Source organism: Podarcis bocagei, assembly GCF_964188305.1.
Source record: "Podarcis bocagei genome assembly, chromosome: 9".
Lineage (NCBI taxonomy): Eukaryota > Metazoa > Chordata > Lepidosauria > Squamata > Lacertidae > Podarcis > Podarcis bocagei.
Genome location: NC_138134.1, coordinates 38245226 through 38268517, shown reverse-complemented (window position 1 = coordinate 38268517; position 23292 = coordinate 38245226). Strand labels below are relative to the sequence as shown.

Sequence of the window (23292 nt, the reverse complement as noted above, 5' to 3'; positions counted from 1 at the left end):
GGGCCACCACTGGCTGGCTAACCCCATTGGGTTGTCTCTGAAAGGACTATGTCAAAGTATGTCTCTCCTTGGAGAGCCTAACTTTGAGAATGCAGGTGAGGGCACCACTCCCCCCCCCCACTTTTTGCTGGAATATTTCTGGTATTGTATTGGTGTCTGGCCCACTGGCAGATCAACTCTTTGTTACAAAGATGTCTGCAAATGTGTCATGAAGGCTGACAGCGTCAACCCCACTGCGTGGGAATCCATTGCAGATGAGCACAGTGCCTGGAGACAATCAGTTCATGTATCCACAGCAGTGACCAGAGGAGGAACGACCACTGGGAGGAGCACAAAAAGAGGAAACACCAAGGTACACCTGCCTTCATCCACCCCAGCTGCAACATGTTTCTCTTGTATCAGTCTCTACAGCCACAGCAGATGCTGTAACTCTCCAATGGTTTGACTTCACTCCCAAAGGCACACTCTTCCATTATCTCCTGAGACAGATGGATGCCAACTAATAATCACGAAAGTTTCTGAGCATAAGAAAAAACATATAGTAGATAAAGTAAAAAAGAAAACTCATTAAAATGCCCATTGGAATCAAAAGGTCTGTGTCAAGTGGCTGAAGTTCAATGGGGGTGGGGGGGGTGCTGTCTGAACTCAGTCAAGAGGGAGTTCCAGAAAAGCAGTGTCACAATCCTAAATGCAGAGGTTCTGGCAGAGAAGAGCCCAGGGGACCTTTGTGACTAGGAGTGCTTAGGAGTGTTATGCCAGCTATGGATGTTCCTGAACTGTGATAGCCCAGCCAGAGTAATCCCTGCATTGTTAATCTCAAGACTAGGTTTCTGCAGTGCACTCTGTATGGAGTTGCCCTTTGGCCTGGTCCAGAAGCTCCAGCTAGTGCAGAATGCAGTGACTAGACCACTGATGAAGGCAGATGGCCAACAGCATGTGACACTTCTGCTAAGATAAGCCTGCTTATATCCTAACAGGCTAGGTTCAAGGCTCTTGCACTAACACACAAAGCCCTGAGCACCTTGTATCAATGATACCTTCAGGACCTAAGTCCTTATATCTCAGCTCAACCACTGAGATCATCCAGAGGAGTGCTAATAGATGTCCTCTGTGTTTTAGAAGCCCATCTGTCTCCAACCAGAAGTTGTTCATTTAGTCTTGTTGTTTCCACGTTGTAGAGTACTCTTCTAGCAGGTGTCCTTGCTACTTATTTTCAGATGTCTCTTGAATACTTTTTTTTATACTGATAGGCCTATTGTGGGGTTGTTGTTGTTTTATACATTTTCAAGATCAGCCAGTCTTTTTATGATTATTTTGTGTTGTTTTCATGGTACTTGATGTTTTATTGCATTGCATATTTTGTTGCATGCCAACTTGATGGTTCCCCCCCCTTTTGATAAGACAGTTTATTTAAAAATAAAATAAAATGTTGTAGGGGGCCAGGTCACACATGCATGTCCAACTCAGCCAGACCTACAGGAGCCACCTAGCATATGAGACATATCTGAATCCATTGGACAATATTTACTAAACCAGTATTTGCAAATTTATCAGAATTATAAAGATAAAAAAAGGAAAGCAGACTTCTTATTTTCTTTTCTGTAGAAGAGCCACAAAAGTTCACACAATCTTGTTTTTTTGCTTAAAGTTTTCCAAATCAACATACCCCATATCCTTAGAGTTCAGAGTTATTGCTCACTTACTGCCTAAAAAGCTAGACTAGTTTGGGAACGCAATCGTATCCTGGTAAAGTATTAAAATATTCATCGTGCATTTAAACTAATGTACAGTTTGGCCCTGTCTGAGAAACAGGTGACAATTTTGGACAAGAATTACCAGTCTGCTGCATGTGTTGTGGAAAAAAGTATATTATTAGATGCATACTTCCTAACTAGCTAAATTTATCACCCAGATGATTTCTTTCTTTAAAATCATTCTAAGAATAATAGAACAAAAATGGGAACAAATAAATTATTATAGCAAAAATAAAATAAAAACACCATTCATAATTGAAATGTCATTGGAATCAATGCTGCCATTGATAGAGATCTCAAGATCTGGAAATCTCATCATCTGGGAACTCAGCCTAGACAATGTTAAGCTTTTCTTCTTGGATGAGCGATCTCCAGTCAAGAACTATTTTCTGTAGACTGATACTCAAACCTGAAGTTAGAAGACTCCTGTTGCACAAGCAACTTTAAACTCCCCATTTGTTGGCTGATGATACATCTTTTCATTATAGTGACAACCGATGGACAAACGTATCTTAATCTAATGGCTTTGATCCATGGGATGCTCTTGGCAAACTCTGTAAAGTGCTGTTTCTCAGCAGCTCTTTAAAATTCAGTTTCATGGAATCTTGTGGTCTTTCTCTCATCAGTTTTAACAAGCAAGGAAATCCTATGTGTCCTGCAAAAGCAAAACAAAATGATAGTCCGCTTTGCTTCAATAAATCATGTTGTATCTGCAGACAATAAATAAAAAGAATTCCCATGAATAATGTTTAAATCATCTGTGACACAAAGAAACAGATAATCTTTGTGTCTGCAAAATTCATTTTCCAGGTTCTGTGCATAAAGTATTTGTCTCTGGGTGTATCAGATTTCATATTGTGATCCCATAGGGTCAAAAAAGTTAGTTCATTCACTGTTTACTTCACTTGTCACTGCTGATGCTCTCATGGGTGGCAGAGGTAGTTATTGTAAGTTTTTTTTTTATTTAACTTATTAGTCACTCGTCACCCAAAGGTTGTTGTTATTTAGTCATTTAGTCGTGTCCGACTCTTCGCGACCCCATGGACCAGAGCACGCCAGGCACTCCTGTCTACCACTGCCTCCCGCAGTTTAGTCAGACCCATGTTTGTGGCTTCGAGAACACTGTCTAATCATCTCATCCTCTGTCGTCCCCTTCTCCTTGTGCCCTCCATTTTCCCCAACATCAGGGTCTTTTCCAGGGAATCTTCTCTTCTCATGAGGTGGCCACAGTATTGGAGCCTCAACTTCAGGATCTGTCCTTCCAGTGAGCACTCAGGGCTGATTTCCTTCAGAATGGATAGGTTTAATCTTCTTGCAGTCCGTGAGACTCGCAAGAGTCTCCTCCAGCACCATAATTCAAAAGCATAAATTCTTTGGCGATCAGCCTTCTTTATGGTCCAGCTCTCACTTCCATACATCACTACTGGGAAAACCATAGCTTTAACTATATGGACCTTTGTTGGCAAGGTGATGTCTCCAAGTTTAAAGAAATAAATGTGGAAATCCATTATACCACAGAAAAGGGAGGTAATCATATAATACAAAGAGAGAAAAGCATAATCTATAGAATGTATGATGTATGGAATTATCTAAGTAAAATGCCCCTCTGATGTCATCCAACCTATATCCTATATCACCAAAACAGGGTGGGAATCAATCATATAGAAACAGCAATTCTGTTGCTGGAGTTAAGTGATTTTCAAACTCTGGAGTGGGTAACATTTGGGAGGAGCTGTGAAATTTCAGGGATGGACCCTGAAGCAGATGGCAAATTCCTTCCACACTAGTCCTGGGTAAATAGAATGTCCTCTAGTTATAGACCCATGCTGCTCTATGCTGGATTTGTGTATTACGGTATTTATACCCCGCCCATCTGGCTGGGTACCCCCAGCCACTCCTATTGCTTCAGCTTACTACCAAACAATGTAAGGAGGTGGATTTGATCATACTCAACACTAAAGCATGATAGCAGACCCTGTAGCTGTAGCCTTCATCCGTACATCTATCTTAAGAGACCCATCGTACCCTTGCATTGGGGCGGGGGGTGGGGAGTTGTAGTTCCTTTTCCAAAAGGTGCTATTTTGCCTAGGAAATATAAGCTGCATGGAGGCTTGACTTCAAAGGACAAATCTGGGTGGATGCATATGTTTCCTGCTGAAAACTACTGGCTGGTTGGGCTGGGGAAACTCCTGAGATGGCAAATACCGAGACCATATAACACCAGTCCTGAAAGACCTACATAGGCTCCCAGTACATTTCTGAGCACAATTCAAAGTTTTGATGCTGACATTTAAAGCTCTAAATGGCCTTGGCCCAGCATACCTGAAGGAGCATCTCCACCCCCATCATTCAGCCCAGACACTAAGGTCCAGTGCTGAGGGCCTTCTGGCGGTTCACTCACTGTGAGAAGTGAAGTTACAGGGAACCAGGCAGAGGGCCTTCTCGGTAGTGGCGCCTACCCCGTGGAACGCCCTCCCATCAGATGTCAATGAAATAAACAACTATCTGACTTTTAGAAGACATCTGAAGGCAGCCCTGTTTAGGGAAGTTTTTAATGTTTGATGTTTTATTGTGCTTTTAATATTTTATTGGGAACCGCCCAGAGTGGCTGGGGAAACCCAGCCAAATGGGTAAGGTATAAATATATTATTATTATTATTATTATTATTATTATTATTATTATTATTATTATTATTATTATTTACCCAAACCTCCCTCCTGTCCTAATCTAATGGAGCCCCAAGCTGTATTCAGGGATTTTTTCTCTCCACATGACTCCCTGCCCCCCTAAATGATCACAATATGGGTTGAACAATTAGGTCTTCCTTGGGAACCTCATTGCTGTTTGCTATATTTTTTCTCAAAAAAGTTTCCATTTTCTGAGACTTTTTTATTTTGTTTCTGTTGCCTTCCCATGTTATTTGCACTGACGCCCAGCTCATTTCCAGGAGTTATTCAAAATGTTGGTTCATAACTGCAAAGCCCTTAATATTTCAGTAGGATATGTGAAGGAGCTGTTTTTCCTGTACAACACTACAGAAGCATAATGCATTGGACACAACACAGATTTTTTTCTGTTATGATACTCAAGTTGTAGGACTCTCCCTAGGAAAGCCTGGCTGGTTCATTCTATCTTAAGCTTCAGACAGACTGCAAAGAACTTTTCATTTTGCTGAGCTTTTTTAGTATGGATTAAAGTTCAGCATCCCTGTTTCAATGCAGAATTATTTTATCATGTTCTTGGTTTTATTGTATACAACCGATTTTAGTAATTTGGAGTGGTTTGCTATATTTTATGCATTTTACATTTGTGTGTGTGTGTGTGTGTGTGTGTGTGTGTGTGTAAGCTGCTTTATTTTATAAAGAAAATTAGTATATGTTGCTTTTAAAAAAATAAATAAAGGAATGCTAGAAATCTGTCATATAGTCAGCTGCTGTTCCTTAATGGGACTGAATTCTTAGAAGATTGCTTTGGCAAACACGGCTTTAACCATTTTCTCTATTTTGTGGCCCCAGTCTAGATTGGGGACCCAACTCCAACACTTTGCATTGCATGCACAAACACACACACACACACACACACACAGAGAGAGAGAGAGAGAGAGAGAGAGAGAGAGAGAGAGAGAGAGAGAGAGATAGAGAGATCCCATTCATTTTAATGGGACTTTTGTTCCTTACATTGTAAATTGTGTGAGTGCAAGGATGTGATCTGGATCAAGACAACCTCCTCTCCTGCCGCAGAATCAGATGCATGGAAAAATTGATCTGGAGCAGAAACGGAGTGAGTCAAAGGTTTAAATCCCCCTTCCCCCTGCCCTGCTGCCGAATACGATGTGCAGTTGCTCGTGAGTGATAGATTCCCACACATAATCATTTGAGTTTTTATTTCAAACCCGCCCCCCTTCTGTACCTCCTCTGAGAACACTGCAATTCATTCAGTTTTGATCATTTACTTGAGGCTTTCCGTGCCACACATTAAGGTACATAGCTAGTAGAGCAACTCCCCTCCAGAGTGCCACTGTTGAAAGCTACTCTCACAAAGAGCACAGGTGTATGTAAATCCAGCACTTATGTGCCAAGGTTTGTCTTACAACAAGTATGATAAATTATAGCAAGTGTAATTAGTATCCAGTTTTACATCTGGGTATAGGTACTCCCATGGGACACTCTAATATTCGCTGCTTTGCAGCCTGCACCTATGTAATATTTAGTTAGAAGTAAATTTCAATGAGTTGAGTACGACTTACTCCCAAATGAGCATGTATAAAATTGCAACTCTACAGTTCTCGGATGGCTTTTTCATAGCAGAAGACAATAATTTTACCATTTTAACCGATGAACATCTTTTGGGTCCCTCTTTGCTCGCTCTGATCAAGTCCATTACTTCCCTTCTGCAAAATTAACATGAAATATGTAGTCACATTGCGATCAAGGACCCCAGAAGGAGGCGTTTTCCTTCAACCAGTGTGCAAAATTCTTCTCAGAATACTTCTGCGTAGCTTAGCAACCGGTAGAGACATTCATTCCTAAACTAATATTTCAGGCCAAGATAATGACTGGCAAACAACCAAACTCAACTGGTATTGTTGCCATGCCTTTCACATTAACAAAGGGAAGCAATGCAAATTTACTTCTGGTAGTTTCTGACTTTTCTGACCAACTGAATTGGAGAAGAGAATATACATTGTTTGAACAGGAGTAAGTTTTGCTCTTAATATTCAGCTTCAATGAATTAACTTGCAGTCACTGACCTTGTTATTACTCTGGTAATAAAGAGCACTACAAAGATAGGGTAAGAACTGCAGTACCAGCTGCAAGGTAGAAAATATATTAGTTTAATGCATTTATTAATATTTGCATATTCCTAACTACCTGCGCATAGTTGAGGCTATGTGCACATGCTCATATGCATCTCCCGCATACAAATATACTTTACTGTAGTGCCCCCCCTGCCCCTGATCTGAATATATTCCCTCTTCCCCACACCTCACTTATTCCTGCACTATTAACCCTCTTTCCCCATTCCCTGCTGCTGCTTTAGACCATTGTAGCCTGTTTTAGACCAATGGTGGTTTTAGTGCGGCTGTCCTTTATTATGATCCTACACATTGTGCTAACACATATTGGGTGGTACAATATTTGACAGCTCCTGTATATCATCATCATCATCCTGTTTCTTGGACTTAGTCACTTTTTTTTTTACAAAACAAGAACTCAAAACGACTATGTATACATCTACAGTATATCAATCCACACACACAATACAATACAATACAATACAATACAATACAATACAATACAATACATATATAGCATATGAATCATTGATACCAAGTGGACCTAAAGAGTTCCCTTGAAGTGGTGATGCTGAAAATGAAAATGAGGTATCTTTGTGAGCAATATTTGTTTTGGTTTAAATGCCTTTGTTAGGTTTAATTCACATGTAACTTAGTTTTGTTTGGAAGGAGTGTGATGTTGCCATATGAGGATGAAAACCAGCCCTTACGTTATGCTTGTTGGCATTGTAAAGATTAACCTATTTTATTTTAAAATCATGAACTTTATAGAGTCCATTTAATCAGATGCTAACATAGATCGAACAACAGCAAGTATACAGTATAAGGGCAGCTGGTTGGGGTTGGGGGGGGAATGGGGTCTGCTCGGCAACTGCTCTTACATGCTTGCTATCATTCAGCCAAGGTCAGCGTCTGACAAAGTGAACTGTAGTCTATAAAAACTCACATTCATAAATGGCATGCTAATTTTAAAGATGCTAGGAAGATCAAGTTTTCCTCCTTTAAAATAGAATAAAATAAATAGTTGTGGTTTATTATTGTGCTTATCACATGACTCAGAATTTGAATTTCGCTTTATGTGTAATGTAGGAACAAAGCAACCCAAACCCTGGCAGGCAACAGCAGGACTTAACCGAGAGGTGGAGCCAGCACCATCACTACAGCTGAAGACCCCTCATTCCCAACCCCACTTGTGCTGGACAAGGCAGAAGGGAGGAGAGGGGCAGGAGGGGGAAATTCAGGATTATTATTTTTTTGCTGCGCCAGCTCCAGGCTGGCACAGCAGAAAAATTCAGATCAGGTCTGATGCAGTATGTAGCTGGACTGGCTTAGCTGGATCCATGGCTAGCAAAAGTTTACCCACCCCCCCTTGCCACTCTCCAAATGCCCAGTCTTGGGGCATACACCAGTCACTGCTCATCCCACCCCCCTCCAACAGGGCAGACTGGGTTCTTGCAGTGGTGGATTTCTCTGTCGACATGCCCTCCCCCTCCCCACTGAGTTCCAGAAGGGCAACACTGAGACTAAGGAGAAAGAGTCTTGCAGGCAGTGCCACTCTCTGGACCAGTTGTAAGAAGGCAGTTTGAGGGCTGAGGTCAGACTAAGGTTGGTGGATCAGTCTTTACTGCTTTCATGATATATTTATCAAAATGTCTGTAAGACATCACACATAGCTTAGTTGGTTAGATTGTGGTGCTGATGTTGCCAAGGTTGCAGGTTCGATCCTCATATAGGGCCCCTGCATATTCCTGGATTGCAGGGTGTTGGACTAGACAATCCTCAGAGTCCCTTCCAATTCTACAATTCTATAATTCTGTGTTTGGAAATCCTTTGTTCCCCAAATCAGGGGTGCCTTTTTAAAACAACAACACCAACAGAGCTGATCTGCATGGCATTCATCCGCAACATTCTCAACCCAGCCCTTTCCCCTTTGCAGTTATTAATACTGTTTGTGTTGTTTGCCTGCACAAACCAAAAGCAATTATTTCTTTAAAACATTGCTGCCTTCAAACGAAGGAAGCTGACTGTCCTGAGATTTTAAGTGGTGTCACTCTGTTGACCTTGGGCAGCTGATGCCTAGCAGGTAGTTGACGAAGATGTGGACCATGTCTAAATCAAGAAGCAGTTAAGGACAAAGCTCAGTCAAAAACATCACCCGTCTAATGAGAGAGTAGGCATGCATTGCGGTCAGCAAGTGGAAACTCTCAGCTTCCACTTCATTGGGCCTTCTTTTTGCCCACATATGCAGCCCTATAATTTCTTCATGAGTCAGTGAGAGTTGTGTGGTTACTGCTGAAAGCAAACAAAAAATGTGCCCAAATAATGCATTTTATGTGGCAATTGGCATCTCTGGATATCATATGCTGAGCACATGCCCACTTTCCTCTGAAGCAGAATGCGTGCCCACCAGTGCAGTGGGTGGGTGGGTGAAACGAAATGGTGTTTGCATACACTGGGGGATAACTTACAACCCATTTATGGCAACTGATCATGTAAACTTAAAAGCACAAGAAGAGCCCTGATGCATCAGACCAAAGGCCTTTCTGGCTCAGCATTCTCTCTTTCCAGTGGCCAAGTAGATGTCCATGGGAAGCCCACAAGGAGGACATGGGCACAATAGCACCCTAGTGGTCATGACCCCCAACAACTAGTAATCCCTGATGATACTAGAGGCTGGCAGCCAAAGATTTCAGTCCAATATGTGAAACTGAGGAGCTTCAGTTGCATGCTCGTGTTATGGGCAGGGGCTCTTATACCAAGGAAAAATGCAAAGGAAGAATTCAGTGTATGCCTTCTTCTGTGTGACGGTCATGACTTTTCTTTGGCTCATGGGTACAGAGATTACCTAGGGGCTGGCAAAACCAACTCCTGCCAGGGGATGCAGACCTAGTGAGGGGCACAAATTACCCATTAGACTATGGAGTGCATGACGTATATGTGTGTGGCAACATGACGCAGATGTTGCGGCATTATCAAATGCAGAAGAAACTTCCTGTCCATGTCACAAAAGCATGCAGTAAAGTGATCCCCCCTGGGGGGGGGGAGCGCTGATACAGCTCCTTGCCAAAAATGCAAGAGACCCCATGTACACCTGATTTTCAGGAGGATCATTTGCTTTCCAGTAATAATAAGCTGACACCCATACAACAAAACCAGGATGAGAGAATAACCTGAAAGCAAATGCTGACTGCACCAGCTGGAAAATTAGGGAATATTGTTACCATCACTCCACTTTTCTAAGCAATAAGAATTTCCAGGAATTTCCAGTGCTTACCTGGGCTTAGTTGCCATTGAAAGAAAGTCAATAAATAGCCAATGCTATCCAATCACGAATAAATCACAAACAAATCAGAACAAATCCTCAGTAAACAAGTTATCTGGAAGCAGCATCACTCATCCTATTTTGTTATTTCTTTCTAATTTCGAAGCTCTCCTAAAATATCATGTTCATTAGCTCTTATTTTTTAAAGTCTTGACTGGCAAGCGTGGTGAGGTCCAGTTCATTCTTCCCAAGTTCTCCTTGCATTGGAAAGCTGAGTCTGGCCCGAAACATTTTATTATGATTTCCCACAGAATCATAGGGTTGGGAAGGATCATATGGCCATTTTATTTAATCCTCTGCTGCACACCAGTAAAGCTACCTGCTTGGCATTGCTTGTTTGGATGGGGGAAAGCCACCATACTGCAGGATCATATTTTGTCCCCACGTGTTGCTACAGTAAAAAACAAACAAAAAGCAGCCTTGTCAATTAAAAGAAGAGCGCCATTCCAAGGGACAGGCATGTCGGGCTCTGTTTGCTTTTGGAACATGCCCTCTGCCAGACTGCCACCTTCGTGTAGGTCAGCAAAGGGTGCCTGTGTTCCAACGCCAGATGACTACGATTAGATTGAGATTAAATTCTCCCTGTAGAACCCTTCTGTTGCCATTATTCCTACACCGCAGCCCCGATGCTCCAGGAGAAAGGGGGCGAGAAGGCTGGGCGAACGCGCGCTTGCAGAGCCCTTTCCCGTTGCCACAGCCCTCGCATTCCCCCGCACTGCAAGCCAACGAGGCGGTGACTGAGGGTGAGGGCACAGCCGAGCAAGGGCAGCAGCTTCTCCGAGGCTTCACGTCCCCACTGCCCATGTGCAAAGGGGCCGCACATGCTCCCTGGCCGCCTCTCCTCGGGCAGTGTGCACATGCTCAGTAGCAAGATGGACGCTTTTCTGATGCAGGGTTCATTTTGGTAGCGCCGAGGCGGCCGCCGAGCAATCGCTTCCCCCTCGAGCCGGCTGCAGGACCTCGGCTGGGCGATGGCGCGCTGCAGGCTGCTCAGCCATCTCCGGCTGTAATCCAGCGGGTGGACGGGGCGCCGGTGGCATTCCGGCCGTCTCTCTCTTTTTCTCTTTCTCTCTCTCTTCCCTGGCTTGTGGTAAGTCCTGGACGTTGGCGGAAAGGGCCGCGTCGCTGGGCTTCGGAGGGGATTCTTCATCCGCGCCCGCTTGGAGGAATGGCAAGGCTTCGGGTGGCCGCGGGGAGAGGCCGGGCGATTGGCCGTGCCAAGGCAACGGGCGCTCTGTGCGCTCCGTGCGCGTCGAGCCCTGCCTGGCTGCGTCCCCCTGCAGAGGTGGCCATCTCCAAGCCGCCCTCTCCCTCTGCAGCAGCTCCTGCCTTGCTTCCTTCTTTCAGTACCTCGGCCAGCACCTTTGCAGCTCCTGGCGGGGTGTTGCTGTTGCGCTTAGTGGCTCATTCTGCATGGCCGGCCCTTCCCGAGGTTGGGGAGGTATCTGGGGGCCTCCTTGGCGCTGTGCTGGTTGAGGAAGGAGCCAGCCAGGGAGCCTGCACTCGACTGTAGAGGCGGGAAACTCCAGTAGGTCCAAGAGGGAATATTTTGCTTTTGCCTGGAAATTGGAGACAATGGAAGTGGGTAAAATCTAGGGAGGTCTCCAGGCACCGCTATCTTGATTTGTGTGTGAAGCAGGCAAGAAAGTGGCTTTGGCTTTGGCCAGAGATCCATGGTGCACAGAGGCCTTGTCGCTCAAATGTGGGGGTGGGGAGGGCAAGCAAGGTCCTGCAAGGCTGGAGGTTTGTGTGAACACCTGTTGCCAAGGTTGCATAGGCAACTGTTAGAAGACGACAAAGAAAAACACAGACTGGTTTCAAATTGGCTTTCAAGACTCATCTTCTGGTGGAAAATGTGCTTTGTGCCTTTTCCCTCTTCATTGGACTTTTGCCGCTTACAATTCTTAGTGCTCCAGTGCTTTCTGCTGACCTTTAGAATACAGTGGGGGAAGAGGTCACAAAAGTCCCCTGGTAGGGAGGGTGGGGAAGGGTTGCTGGGAGACCTGGTACTGTGGTACTGGAGGGACAGGGGAAGCACCACCACCACCGCTTCCCCCAGTGCTGCGGCAGGGAAGAACCGCCATTGTGATCATACCTTGGCTGTGGGAATGGAAAGTCCCATGTCTTGCAATTTGGCTGGGAGCCCCGGCTGCTGTTGCTCTGGGCATAAGGAGATGCTTCTTCTGTTGCTCTTGGAAGGAAGACAAGAATGTCTTCTGTTGCTGTGACTGAAGGGATATAAATATCTTTCTGCTTTTAAGGGGGGGGGAAGTGGCTGCATCTAGAAAAAGATGAATGGAGATGTAGAAAAATGCAGCCACCGTTATAAGATTCAGGCACTTGCTCTAGAGAGTGAAGCCCGGACAATTCCCTCCCCCCCCCGCCCCCACGCCATATAGTGCGGAGATCATAAAATGCAGAGATTTTTTCCCTCCTTCAGTCAGTGCAGCTAGGAGCAGGCAAGCAGTATTTGGTACTGAACATGAACACTTAGCCCTGTTGGAAATGTGTTTGTTATTCTTTATGCCAATAAGAAATATTCAATAAGAAAGATGCTGTGCATATATAGTGTGATAGTAAATGTTCTCAGTGATGCAAGCAACACATGCAATTTGTTTCACTTTGTGAATGGGGCAGTAAATGCAAGACTAATGATAAGAGAGGTGATTCATTGTTAGCAAAGACACATGGTTCAGTGGGATGTCTTAATTAGCACTCATTACCAAAACTTCCCACTGATATTAATGGAACTAGTAGTGAAAATAAGGGTTGGATGGACAAGGCCTGGATCTGTATGTCTTGTATTTGCTCAATAATTGCAAGTATTTTTTTGTTGAAATGTTATAAATATGTGTATGCCAGCATACATATTGTAAGTTTTAGTTCTTGGGACGCTCATCTAGGTGGATTTCCATTTAGGTAGCTTCCTCTGGAAGATGTAAGTTTGTTCTGCAAACATATCAACACCAGGTCTGTAGGTATAAATTACCAACTATTAGGCAGCTGCTCATTTAGGAACCTAAGAATAATCCTGCTCAGTCAGGCCAAAGACCTATCTAGTTCAGCATTTTGTTCACATAGAGGCCAATGATATCTCTATGGACCCCCAGAAGTAGGACATGAGTGAAACAGCACTCTGCCCATCAAGATCCCCAGCTACTTCCTGTGATGCTGGAGGTAGTAGCCATCATTAGTAGCCTTATTGACATTGACAGCTATATCCTCCATGAATTTGTCTGAATCCAAGTTGACTGTCATCACTACATGTTACGGCAACAAATTCCACAGTTTAAATAGGCATGCTGTGAAGAAGTACATCCTTTTGTCTGTCCTAGATCTTTCAACATTCAGCTTCATTGGATGACTTCTGGTTCTAGTAATATACAAGAGGGAGAAAAAGATATCCCTACCTATTTTCTCCACACTATGCACAATTCGCATAGCTTTGTCATTTCTCCCTATTCTTACTTGCCTTTCCCCCTCAAATAATTTTCATAATGAATGCATGTTCTATTAGAACACAATGGTCATGATCCAAGACAGAGTGAGTTTACTGGGTTTAAGCATGCCCAACACTATTCTAGATTGTAGCCAATAAATCTATCTAAATTATTCACACAAGCATTTCTAATTAATGAGAAATCCACATAAATTATCAGGGCAATCCTATACTTAGGTATTCGGAAATAAAAGCCCTGAGTTCAATGGGACTTACTCCAAAGTAAGCAGTAATAGCATTGCAGCCTTTGTCAAGTAGCTTGTCATTGGAATGATTTAGTGTTTACAATGATTTACTTCCTTGGTAGGAAGTTTTTCCTATTTTTCACATTCAACTTCATCAATATATGACTTTTTTTCCTCTTGTTTATCACAGGTCAACTTTTGTTCTGGACTTAAAAGTCCCCACAATGAAGTTTTCCCTGGCGATTCTTGGGTTTGTTTTCTTCTTCTTATGCATTGAAGAAGTCTACTCCAAAGAGAAATCTTCAAAGAAAGGAAAAGGGAAAAAGAAGCAGTATCTCTGCCCTTCGTATGTCCCTTACATATATATTTTTAATTGTGTATAATGACAGTGCGATAAAGTGCACGTTTATAGTTTTCTTATGAAATGATAGAGTTCAAATAAACAATATTAATGCACTAAGGGTGACATCCAGTGATGTCCACCCACTTGTGCAAAGGAAATCCACTTGTGCCACAGGACCTCTAGTTTTTCTCCTCCCCCCAGTCCATCTCCCTGTGCACCCCCACAATCTGTGACCCCCTAATCCTCCATAGCAGCTTTTGGAAGTGTATGTCGAAAGGGATTGCAGGCGGAAGAGAGGATGAAGAAGCCCTGTTGAGTGGATGCCCACTCACACTATAATGCACAATAATGTATTCATTTTATTTATTTATTATCAGATTGTTGGAATTGTGGGAGCTACGTTTATTCATGACCAATAGTAGCTAGTCAGGTGTTTTGTTAGTTGAAACTGCCAGCAGCTTCTCAACAAGGTTTAACCATCAATCATGTATGTATATAGATATGTTATGTGCTCAATGTAAAGGGATGTCAGTAATAGAAAACTGATGGATGGTTCAACATTTTTGAGAGAAGTAAAGGGTCAGGTTGCATGGAAGAAACTTCAGCACATGACCTGTGGATAAAGAAGCCATAAAAAGTTGGCAAGAAGGAGTGACAAGGAAATGTGGGCTTGGAAAGTGGGAAAGGGGAAGGGGATCGGTACAGCTGATGTTTACAGGGCTAGTGGCCCAAAGGAAAGATTGTTGAAGGCAATGGGCTGAGAAGCTGGGATTTGAATGCTTGAAGATGGGACAAATAGAAAAATGTGGAGGAAAAGAAGGTTAAAGGGGTAAACAGAACCAGGGAAAACCTCATGGATAGGTAAATGGGTTTTTGGAAACAGGTGCTCCAAAGACCAAGGATGATGTGAGATCCAAAGAGGGGGTGGAACATCAGCAACACCCTTGTTGATTTGAATTGATCAATTAAAGCTTTGATAATGAGTGCCTGGTTTCCAGTTAATTTACATGCTGAATATTTTCACAGGCAATTCTAAACCAAAAACCCATGATATTCCCAGACCTCCTTTTCAGATGCTTTCCTCTGCCCATTGTGTGAGCAGTTGAACAAGCTTGTCCCCAAACCTCAAAACTATGCTTAGTGACTTCAAAGCAAGACAATATATGGCTCAGTATCCTGGGTAGTTTTGAAGCTATTTAACTATTGCTTCTGGGTTCATACGTAACAGGAAACAATGGTTAGGTCCTGAATCTTGGCTTGTTCGGTTGCTAGCATGAAGGGAGGAGGCAACTGTTTATTAAGTGGCTGTCTACTATTGAGTCTATATAATAACTTGGTAAGTCATTGGTATGCAACAGAGATGGGGAAGTGAGCCAGAACTTGATCTGCCCCATAGTTCAAAGAGCTTGTTAGCCCTGTGTGCTTCCCAGATGCCTGACAACCTTCTGATTATCAGGCTTTTGGGAAGTGTTGTTCAAAGTACTTAGCCCACAAAACCCATTATTGACCACACCCTTACCTGGGCAGATGGGTATGGCTTGCCCAAAATGACCTCCTGGATCCAATAGGATGACCTGGTCCACAGCCTGCCATTTTCTAACCCCTGAACTACAATGCAGATTCTACATGGTCTAACCAAGAAGTGAGAAGTAATCAAAATGTGAGGCAGCCGGACAGCAATAAGATTCTCCTCACTACTTGAATATAGACAACTTGCTTAAGAAATGCACACTTTGGTAAATTATCACTTGGTAAGTGCTTCTCTCTATCAACCACGGCTTAATAGAAAGTACACTAAGTATTAACCGCCTCTATCTTTGCCTATATTTTGTCATGAATACATAGGCTTGAAGAAACATTCTGCATAACTTTTTTTAATGTTATGTTTATGTTCCACCTTTCTTTCAAGTAGCTTGAAAGTTTTCCCCACACTTAAAATAGTAGCTTGTCTAATAAAAATAAAACAACACTCAATTGCTCAGTGATCTGAAGATGAATTATAAGGAGGATGTTGGTGTTTTCTATTTCTGGAAAGTACTGTGCAGAGAACATTTTCATGACACAAACATTTTATAGGTAGCTACAATAATTTAGCTAGTGTACTGCAAGAGATTTATGTACAGTCCAGGTTTATAATGTGTCTGCTTAAGGACAGAGTGTTACAGTGGGCAATTTGGCAATGCAATACATCTCTGGGCAAGTGCTTATAATTAAGTGTTCTTGAGCTGGTAGGGTTCTGGGTGCTGTGTAGGTAAAATTCAGTATTTTACAAAATGTATCAGTGCTGTTCCCTCAGGGCAGGCTGTTAGCCAGGTGCCATATTCTAGTGTTAAGTTGGCTAGTAGCAATACGAAGTCAACAGATGGGACTGCAGGGATGAGAATCTGCATGGGAAAAGAAGTTAATTATTATATTGCAGGCAAATATTTACTAGAAATGCTCTTCCATTTTCCAAATAGGAGAATTCTTGCCATGATTACTCATGCTTCTGTTTAGCTCTAGTTATGTAATTATTGACTGGTTTGAGAGGCTTTTCTTCTGTCTGTTTAGATCTCAGCCAGCTTGTTTCAACAGTTGCACTTTATATAGCATAACCATAAAGGAGTCATCAAATTGATATTGTATAGTTCATCTTTTTGTGGGGTTCTGCCTTTTAAGGAATGTATTTCATGTATTATCTGCTTAAGTATAAGCTTGCTTAACCACTCCTTGTGTAAGATAGGTTGATGCAAAATTCACTTTTGGTATATGTTGCTTTTGTTTAATAGAAAGATTAGAGTGGGTCCCATTGACTTAGGTTGAACCACAATGGATGCAAAACTTTCATCAGTGCTCTGTGCCTGCCATTATTTCTATGTCCACTGCTGGAAGACAGCATAAATTATAACATAGCGTTGGTTCAGTAATTGGGGAATCCCATTGTAAGTATTTATTTGCCAGCACCACAACTCTTAGGATACTGTTTACATAATGTAATGCACAAGGACTTAAGTGAGTACCATGGTTCCTGTTGCTTATTACAAGAAAGTGGGTGTATATTTCTGATATATGCAGTTAATACAAGTTTTGGGTGAAATCTGGTATGCCATGCTACAGGTTAGGCCCAGTGTTTGATAATGTAAGACAGGGATGAGCAACCTCCTGCCCATGAAGCAGATTCACCCCAGAACTGTGTTGCATTCTAGCCCTTTCATGCCCCACCTCACATATCAGCTGTTCCTGTGGCCAGGGGCTAAGACTGAAAAGGACTTTCATGTTGATGATGCAAGTGCAGCTACTTCTACAAGGAATATCTTTTGCAAGAAGATCAAAGCAGAGGAGAAAGTATCCTAGCAAATAGGTAGGCTCTTTGTAGTGCTGGGATAGCTCAGTTGGTAGAGCTTGAGGCTCTTAATCTCAGGGTCATAGGTTTGAGCCCCATGTTGAGCAAAAGATTCCTGCATTGATGAGGTTGGACTAGATGAGCCTCATGGTCCCTTCCAACTCTACAATTCTATGATTCCTATTCCTTGCAAACATGCAGAGCATCCCTGCAATCTTCAGGATGCTGTTTTGAAGTTTGTGGACTTGAATAGCTGTAAGGCAGATATTGCATTGTGAATTGATATTATTTCCATTCTTATGCTGGAAGTTCTGAGTTTGCCTTTTGAACATTCAGGACAGATAAAGGGTGTTGGGAAAATGGAAGGTGACACTCGACTGGAGTTACTAAGAATAATAACTATGACTCTGCTTCCATGGGAAATAGCTTTGTGTTTGTGCATGCAACTGTGTGCATCCGTGCAAATGTGTTAAGGTGAGTGTTTGTATGTATTGATTTGCTCCCACCCACTTTGCTGTCTGGCCTTGTCCTGTACCCACTGATGGGTTAAGATTCAGTGCCTTAAGACTCAATGTGTTGTCCAGAATAGGAAGTGTGAAAGGCTGCAGTATTTCAGTAATGGATGCAAGCATTCTGTTTTGTGATTTTCCTTGACTGTAGTTTAACCTTCAACCCTGTGAAACACGGTAGCTTGGCAAGAGAGCTTCTGTATGTTCCTAACAACCACAGAAACAGGAAACATGAATGAACCACATTTCCTGTTTCCATGTTTCTTCTGATACATTTGGAAAAAGAGGCTGGTGTATCTGTTCTATAGTATGGAGAGATGTTTGTCATTTGTTGTGGGATGAACAAACCAGAAATATGTGCATTACCATATAATATACAACAGTCCATAAAAGTAAGATCCCAGTTTGTAACTGATTTTTGCTGTCATAGTCCAACATGTTAACCACTACAGCAAAATACCTCTGTACACACTTGACTTACTGTCTGCAGAACAGCAATTTGGGCTCATGGCCTCATGCATTCAAATCTAGACTGAGAGGGGAGAAGAGGAAGCCTGTATGCATTGCAAAGGCAGTAGTAGTCATTTTAATAATCTATAGGAGATTAAAAAAATAATATAAATATTAGAGAGTCATTTTATTTTAAATTCCAGGCTATGTAGCCAAAGACAAAATCCTCTTTACTGAACCTGAAGGCATTACTGAATTAATCTGGATGTTTAGTCGATTAATGGTTTGGTAACAGATTAAAAGCATGAGCTCATTAATCAGAAATGCTGATCCAGCGTCTTTCACTACAGTGACTGGAACACAAATTTCTGCTGTCTGCTACTTGTAGGCCCTTTCATGCCTCCTGTTAGAATGTGGAAGTATAGCCCAGCTGGGTTAGCACTAAACAGAACAGATAGATAGGCCAGGAGAAGAACGAGAAAGACGGGGAGAATGATTTCCCTCCCTTCCTGCAGGTGTTGTCCTGTGCTGTGTCTCTGGCTATCAGTGGAATTTGAATTGAAGTAGGGCAAAATGTGTTATCCTAGTGTCAACTTAATCTTCCTTTGTACCTGGTCTTTGTACATGTGGGCTGGCGGGAAGTGGAGCTTAGCCTACCCTAATAAAATTTCACTTTTTGAACAGAAACAAGTGATTCCATTGGATGTAGGCAGGGACATGCTAACACTGGGAGTAAGGGCCCTTAATCTGCAGTAGCAGCTTGCCTAAGGGTTTGAGGAGTTTTCTGCACTGGAGAAGCATAGGGGGGAAAGATCCCCATGGTAGCATAAGCCATAGAAAGTACCACAGGGGTAAGTCTACAGATCACAAACAAGGGAACAGATTTCTCCTGGCATTTATATATATATTATATAATTAAATAGATTTATGATCGCACAGGTGTGTTTCATCAGTGTTACATAGCAGCATGGGATTTGTAGTGCTTAAAACTCTGAATTGTTGCTGCTCATGTCTAGCTTGCAAAACTAGCAAGCTATAGAATTCATAGATTGGCTCCGCTGGAGCAGGCTTTTCTACAAGAATCCAATCTACCATGACAGTATTTGTTTGAATTCATGTGGCTGCTATTAGGCAGCACTGCATCAAGGAGTGCTGTGATCCTGCTTCTCAGGAGAAAAGTGAAAGGCAGAGAAGATATTTGTTGCTTTGTTTGCCTGTATTCAGCAATGACTTGCTGCCTAATCACTGCCATACATTATCCTGTTCTGTGAATATGCTCGCTACCATGTGATTTCCTATCTGCTAGCCTTGTGTCATCGCTAGCTTCTTGCTTGAATCTGCCTGAATGAGCGGAGGGGACAGAGTCACTGCCACAGGCAATCCATAGCAATTCTTTTGCTGGTGATGGACAAGCACCTTATCTGTCAGTCAGGGCTTTGGACCTTATGGGAACTACAACCTCTACATGGATGGCTACTATGTGTAGTGCATTTTTCAAATAGCTATGCAAAGTTTCACTGTGTACTGGTTTTAAAACAATGTACTCCAATCTGAACTACCAGGAAGCAGGAAAAGGTGTTTTGCTGGAGGCCATACAAGATTAAAATTCAAGGGAGAGAAGACCACTCCCACCCCATAACCACTCACTCCTACCTGTCCCCATTCCCACAGCCCCCTCCCTTTCTCTTTCAGCACAACTTAGTTATCCAGGGCAGCCTTTGTTATTCTTATGTGAAATGCCATTGCCTCCAATAGGTAATTTGTGCTGGAAGAGAAGGAAGAGGATTGTAGGGGTCAGGGTGAATGGGTGGCATCTAGGGGAGTTGGGTGAGTGGATGAGTAACTTATAAACCTTGGATTAGGTGAGAAAATGAACCATTCTGGGGGAAATTATTAATCGTAGCAAGTGGGAGCAAGGTTACCCACCTCTATTTTCTAATGGCCTTGTGTCTTTAGACTTTATGATCATACCTGCAGCCCTTATGAGGCATTCAGGTTAGTTTTTAAGGGAACGTGTGAGAAGTGTCCTAAAGAGACAGGTTGTCACAGGAACATGCCAGTCAGTAATCACATAGTTCAAAGTAGGAGGTAACTCTTTATTAGCAAAACTACAATCTTTACAGATTTGGTTGAGTTCCTGGCCTAATGAGCAGAGTAGCTCATTCCCAGTGGTCTTACTCCATAAAAATCCGTTGTCAAGACAGAAATTCCCCATCTCCTTCTTTCCAGGCTTTCTCTAAGCAATCAGAGACTGTGGTGTTGTGCAGCCAGCATCTCTGCTCTTTTCATGCCTCTTCTGGTTCTGGGAGAATGGGGGAAGGGGAGCTTTTTGCAGCAGGAGGGGGGGGGGAGACTCGTGACTCTTCACTAGCCTGACTCATCTCTACCTTTTGGCCTCCCTCCTTCCACTCTCCTGCTTCAACTTCTGCATCTGATTGTGGACTTCTCTCTGCCCCACACTCTCCCAGCTCACTAGGCCCTGTGACCTCTTCAGCTTCCAACACCGCCTCTTCCCAGACTTATACTTGTTGTCCTTCAGACCACTCACTGTTGTCCCACCACTCCTCAGGCTCTGAGCCCCTGGTGGTTCCCCAGCCGGTTCCTCCCACCATTCCTCTTTGTCCAACCAGTCCATGACGCAAGTGCACTAGCTCATGTCCCCTCCTTTCCATTACATTTCCCACCATTTCCCAGACTTGGGATGGCAGTTGGACGGCAGATGTGAAAAGAAGTGGCCCTCCTGTACTCATGGAGGCTCTCTACAGTTTTTGGAACCCTAATTTTCTAGGGCTTCTAGAACCCTGATTTTTCCAGGGTTCCAAAATGTGTTGGGAACCCAGCACAAATACAGAAGGTTCCCCATTGCAAACAGGTGCCATTTGCAAGTTGGAGGGAAACTGGAACAGTGATGTGGAATGGAGAAAAGGTAGTGCATTCATTCCCACAGCTCTCCTTCACATGTTTAATGCCTAAAGGTGGCATATGTCATTTTATGAGATGCACTAAGGTTAGAGATGCTCTGTTGATATAGCTGTAACGTTTTTGGTTCTCACGAGGCAGGCTAGGAGTTTCCAATACAGTATTGTTTATGCGTAGGAGGCTCTAATTGTGGGCATCAGCTTTCTCTGTGGGCTCAGCCACACTGATAGCTGTTCCTGCCACTTCTGGTTTTCTTAGCTTTTTCTTCTAGCCATCTGAGCTGACAGCAGATGCTTCATCATGGCAGTTGTTGAGTAAGCCTGGCATAAGCAGAGAGGCCCAAGCAGAGAAAGCTTCCACTCCAGAGCTGCAGTGTTAAGGCCTTCTGGCCACATGGCAGCATTCCAACCTCACAGTTTACTATTATGTAGAAGGTTATGGTTATTTAAGCCTTGCCATAAAACCCCTATTAGAACATCTACTGTATGCCATTTCAGTTATAATTTGGTCAACTTATAAAAGATCTCCAAGCTAAAGCCCCCCCCCTTTTTTTTTGCTACTGACTGAACCCAACATATCCCATCAGTATGTATTGAACTTAAGGCTTCTTCACAATATTGGGAATGCCTGCCATTTTCATTTGAGGGCATTTGACTGGCATTTGGGGTGCCTTCAAAGTGCTCGTTCTGCTGCTTCAACAATGGTCGCACGGGTGCTAGCTTGCTGGTTGGCTGAGCACCCTTTTCGTCACCAGCATCCTCCGATGCCTGACTTCCTGGCATTTTATGAACGAACTCTTTAACTGATTATGAGCACAAAACATGACTCAGTTACTGAGGCATGTTATTTAAGCGTGCATTTCATATTGGAGTTTTTGCTGCACTTTGCCATTGTGAAAGGATGAAATCTTAAGATCACCATGACCTAAGGACAGCTTAGGAATTGTAACTAGGTTTTTAGAAAACAGCAATGCCAACATATTAATAGCAAGAGCTCTCCAGACACTCAGACCCTGCATTCAATGCACTTCCATAAATGGGTCAAGCAGGTATACATTGTTCAGAGGGCCAGTGTATGTTGATGAACCCAACCCCATTCCCAGAGTTACCCAAAGCCACCACAATATGGTTTGGAGACCTACCACCTCCAGTTGTATGTGCAACTCCTTACATCTCAACCACACACTATGTGATGCCCTGCGCTCACCATGGCTGTGCTCCTTATCTCATAGGGCATGTCCTGACCAATATGCATAATGGATAAGTAAGAGCCCTCCCAATAGTTTGGGGTCATGGGGCTCATTTGAAAACCTCAAAAATTGGCAATGTTCAGAATGTCCCCCCTAACCCAACAGCCCTCCCCCTAAAAGCTGAGTTTGTTTGCTTTTAAAATATAAAAAACAAGGAGGGGCAGGGACCCTTGGCGGACACCAAAGGGATGTCTGAGAATGTCAGGGACACCATGAGTGCCACATTGGGGACCCCAGGGCGAGATCATGCACCATGCTGTTACAGCTTTTCCAGGGGGTTGCCAACTTTTGCTGGATAATGAAGACAGATGACATTTTGCTCACAGTGACATATGCGCTTGACATTCACAGAGACATTTACATCTACTTTTGTTTCTAATCACTTTGATTTTGAAGACAGAAATGGAAGAAGACAGATACCATTTTAAAATGCCTGTTATGAATACAGAGAATCACGGCAACTCTGTATAGTCTGGGTGAGCCTGATTCAAAACCAAAGGAAAGGAAGACTGGTTTGTGTGAACTTTGTATCGGCACATCTGCTTTACTGTTAACGGGGGGGGGGGGTTATTATTTATTTATTTTTACATTTTTAGCTTTCAATGTGCATACAGTGGTACCTCGGGTTACGGGTGCTTCAGCTTACAGACGCTTCAGGTTACAAACTCCGCTAACCCAGAAATAGTACCTCAGGTTAAGAACTTTGCTTCAGGATGAGAACAGAAATCGTGCGGCGGCAGCATGGTGGCAGCAGGAGGCCCCATTAGCTAATGTGGGGCTTCAGGTTAAGAACAGTTTCAGGTTAAGAACAGACCTGCAGAATGAATCAAGTTCTTAACCCGGGGTACCACTGTATTAGACAAACACCGTCTCCCTTGGCCTGAAAGCGAGATGAGCACTGCAACCGCATAGTCACCTTTGACTGGACTTAACTGTCCAGGGGT

General features: G+C 43.2%; 1 protein-coding gene across 5 annotated transcripts in view; it reads left to right on the top strand.

Moving 5' to 3' along the window:
- The first annotated feature begins 10687 nt into the window (after positions 1-10687).
- Positions 10688-23292, top strand: part of GLRB (glycine receptor beta) — a 28357-nt gene continuing 15752 nt past the window's right edge. For 4 of the 5 annotated variants that reach the window (XR_014012009.1, XR_014012010.1, XR_014012011.1 and 1 more), the window contains exons 1-2: positions 10688-10962; positions 13747-13902. Coding sequence is in view for 1 of the 5 variants with exons in the window: in XM_081209405.1 (XP_081065531.1) it covers positions 13781-13902 (122 nt within the window). In the remaining 4 variants the exon portion in view is untranslated. The remainder of the gene's footprint in view (positions 10963-13746; positions 13903-23292) is intronic. The other variant, XM_081209405.1, reaches the window with a different exon arrangement.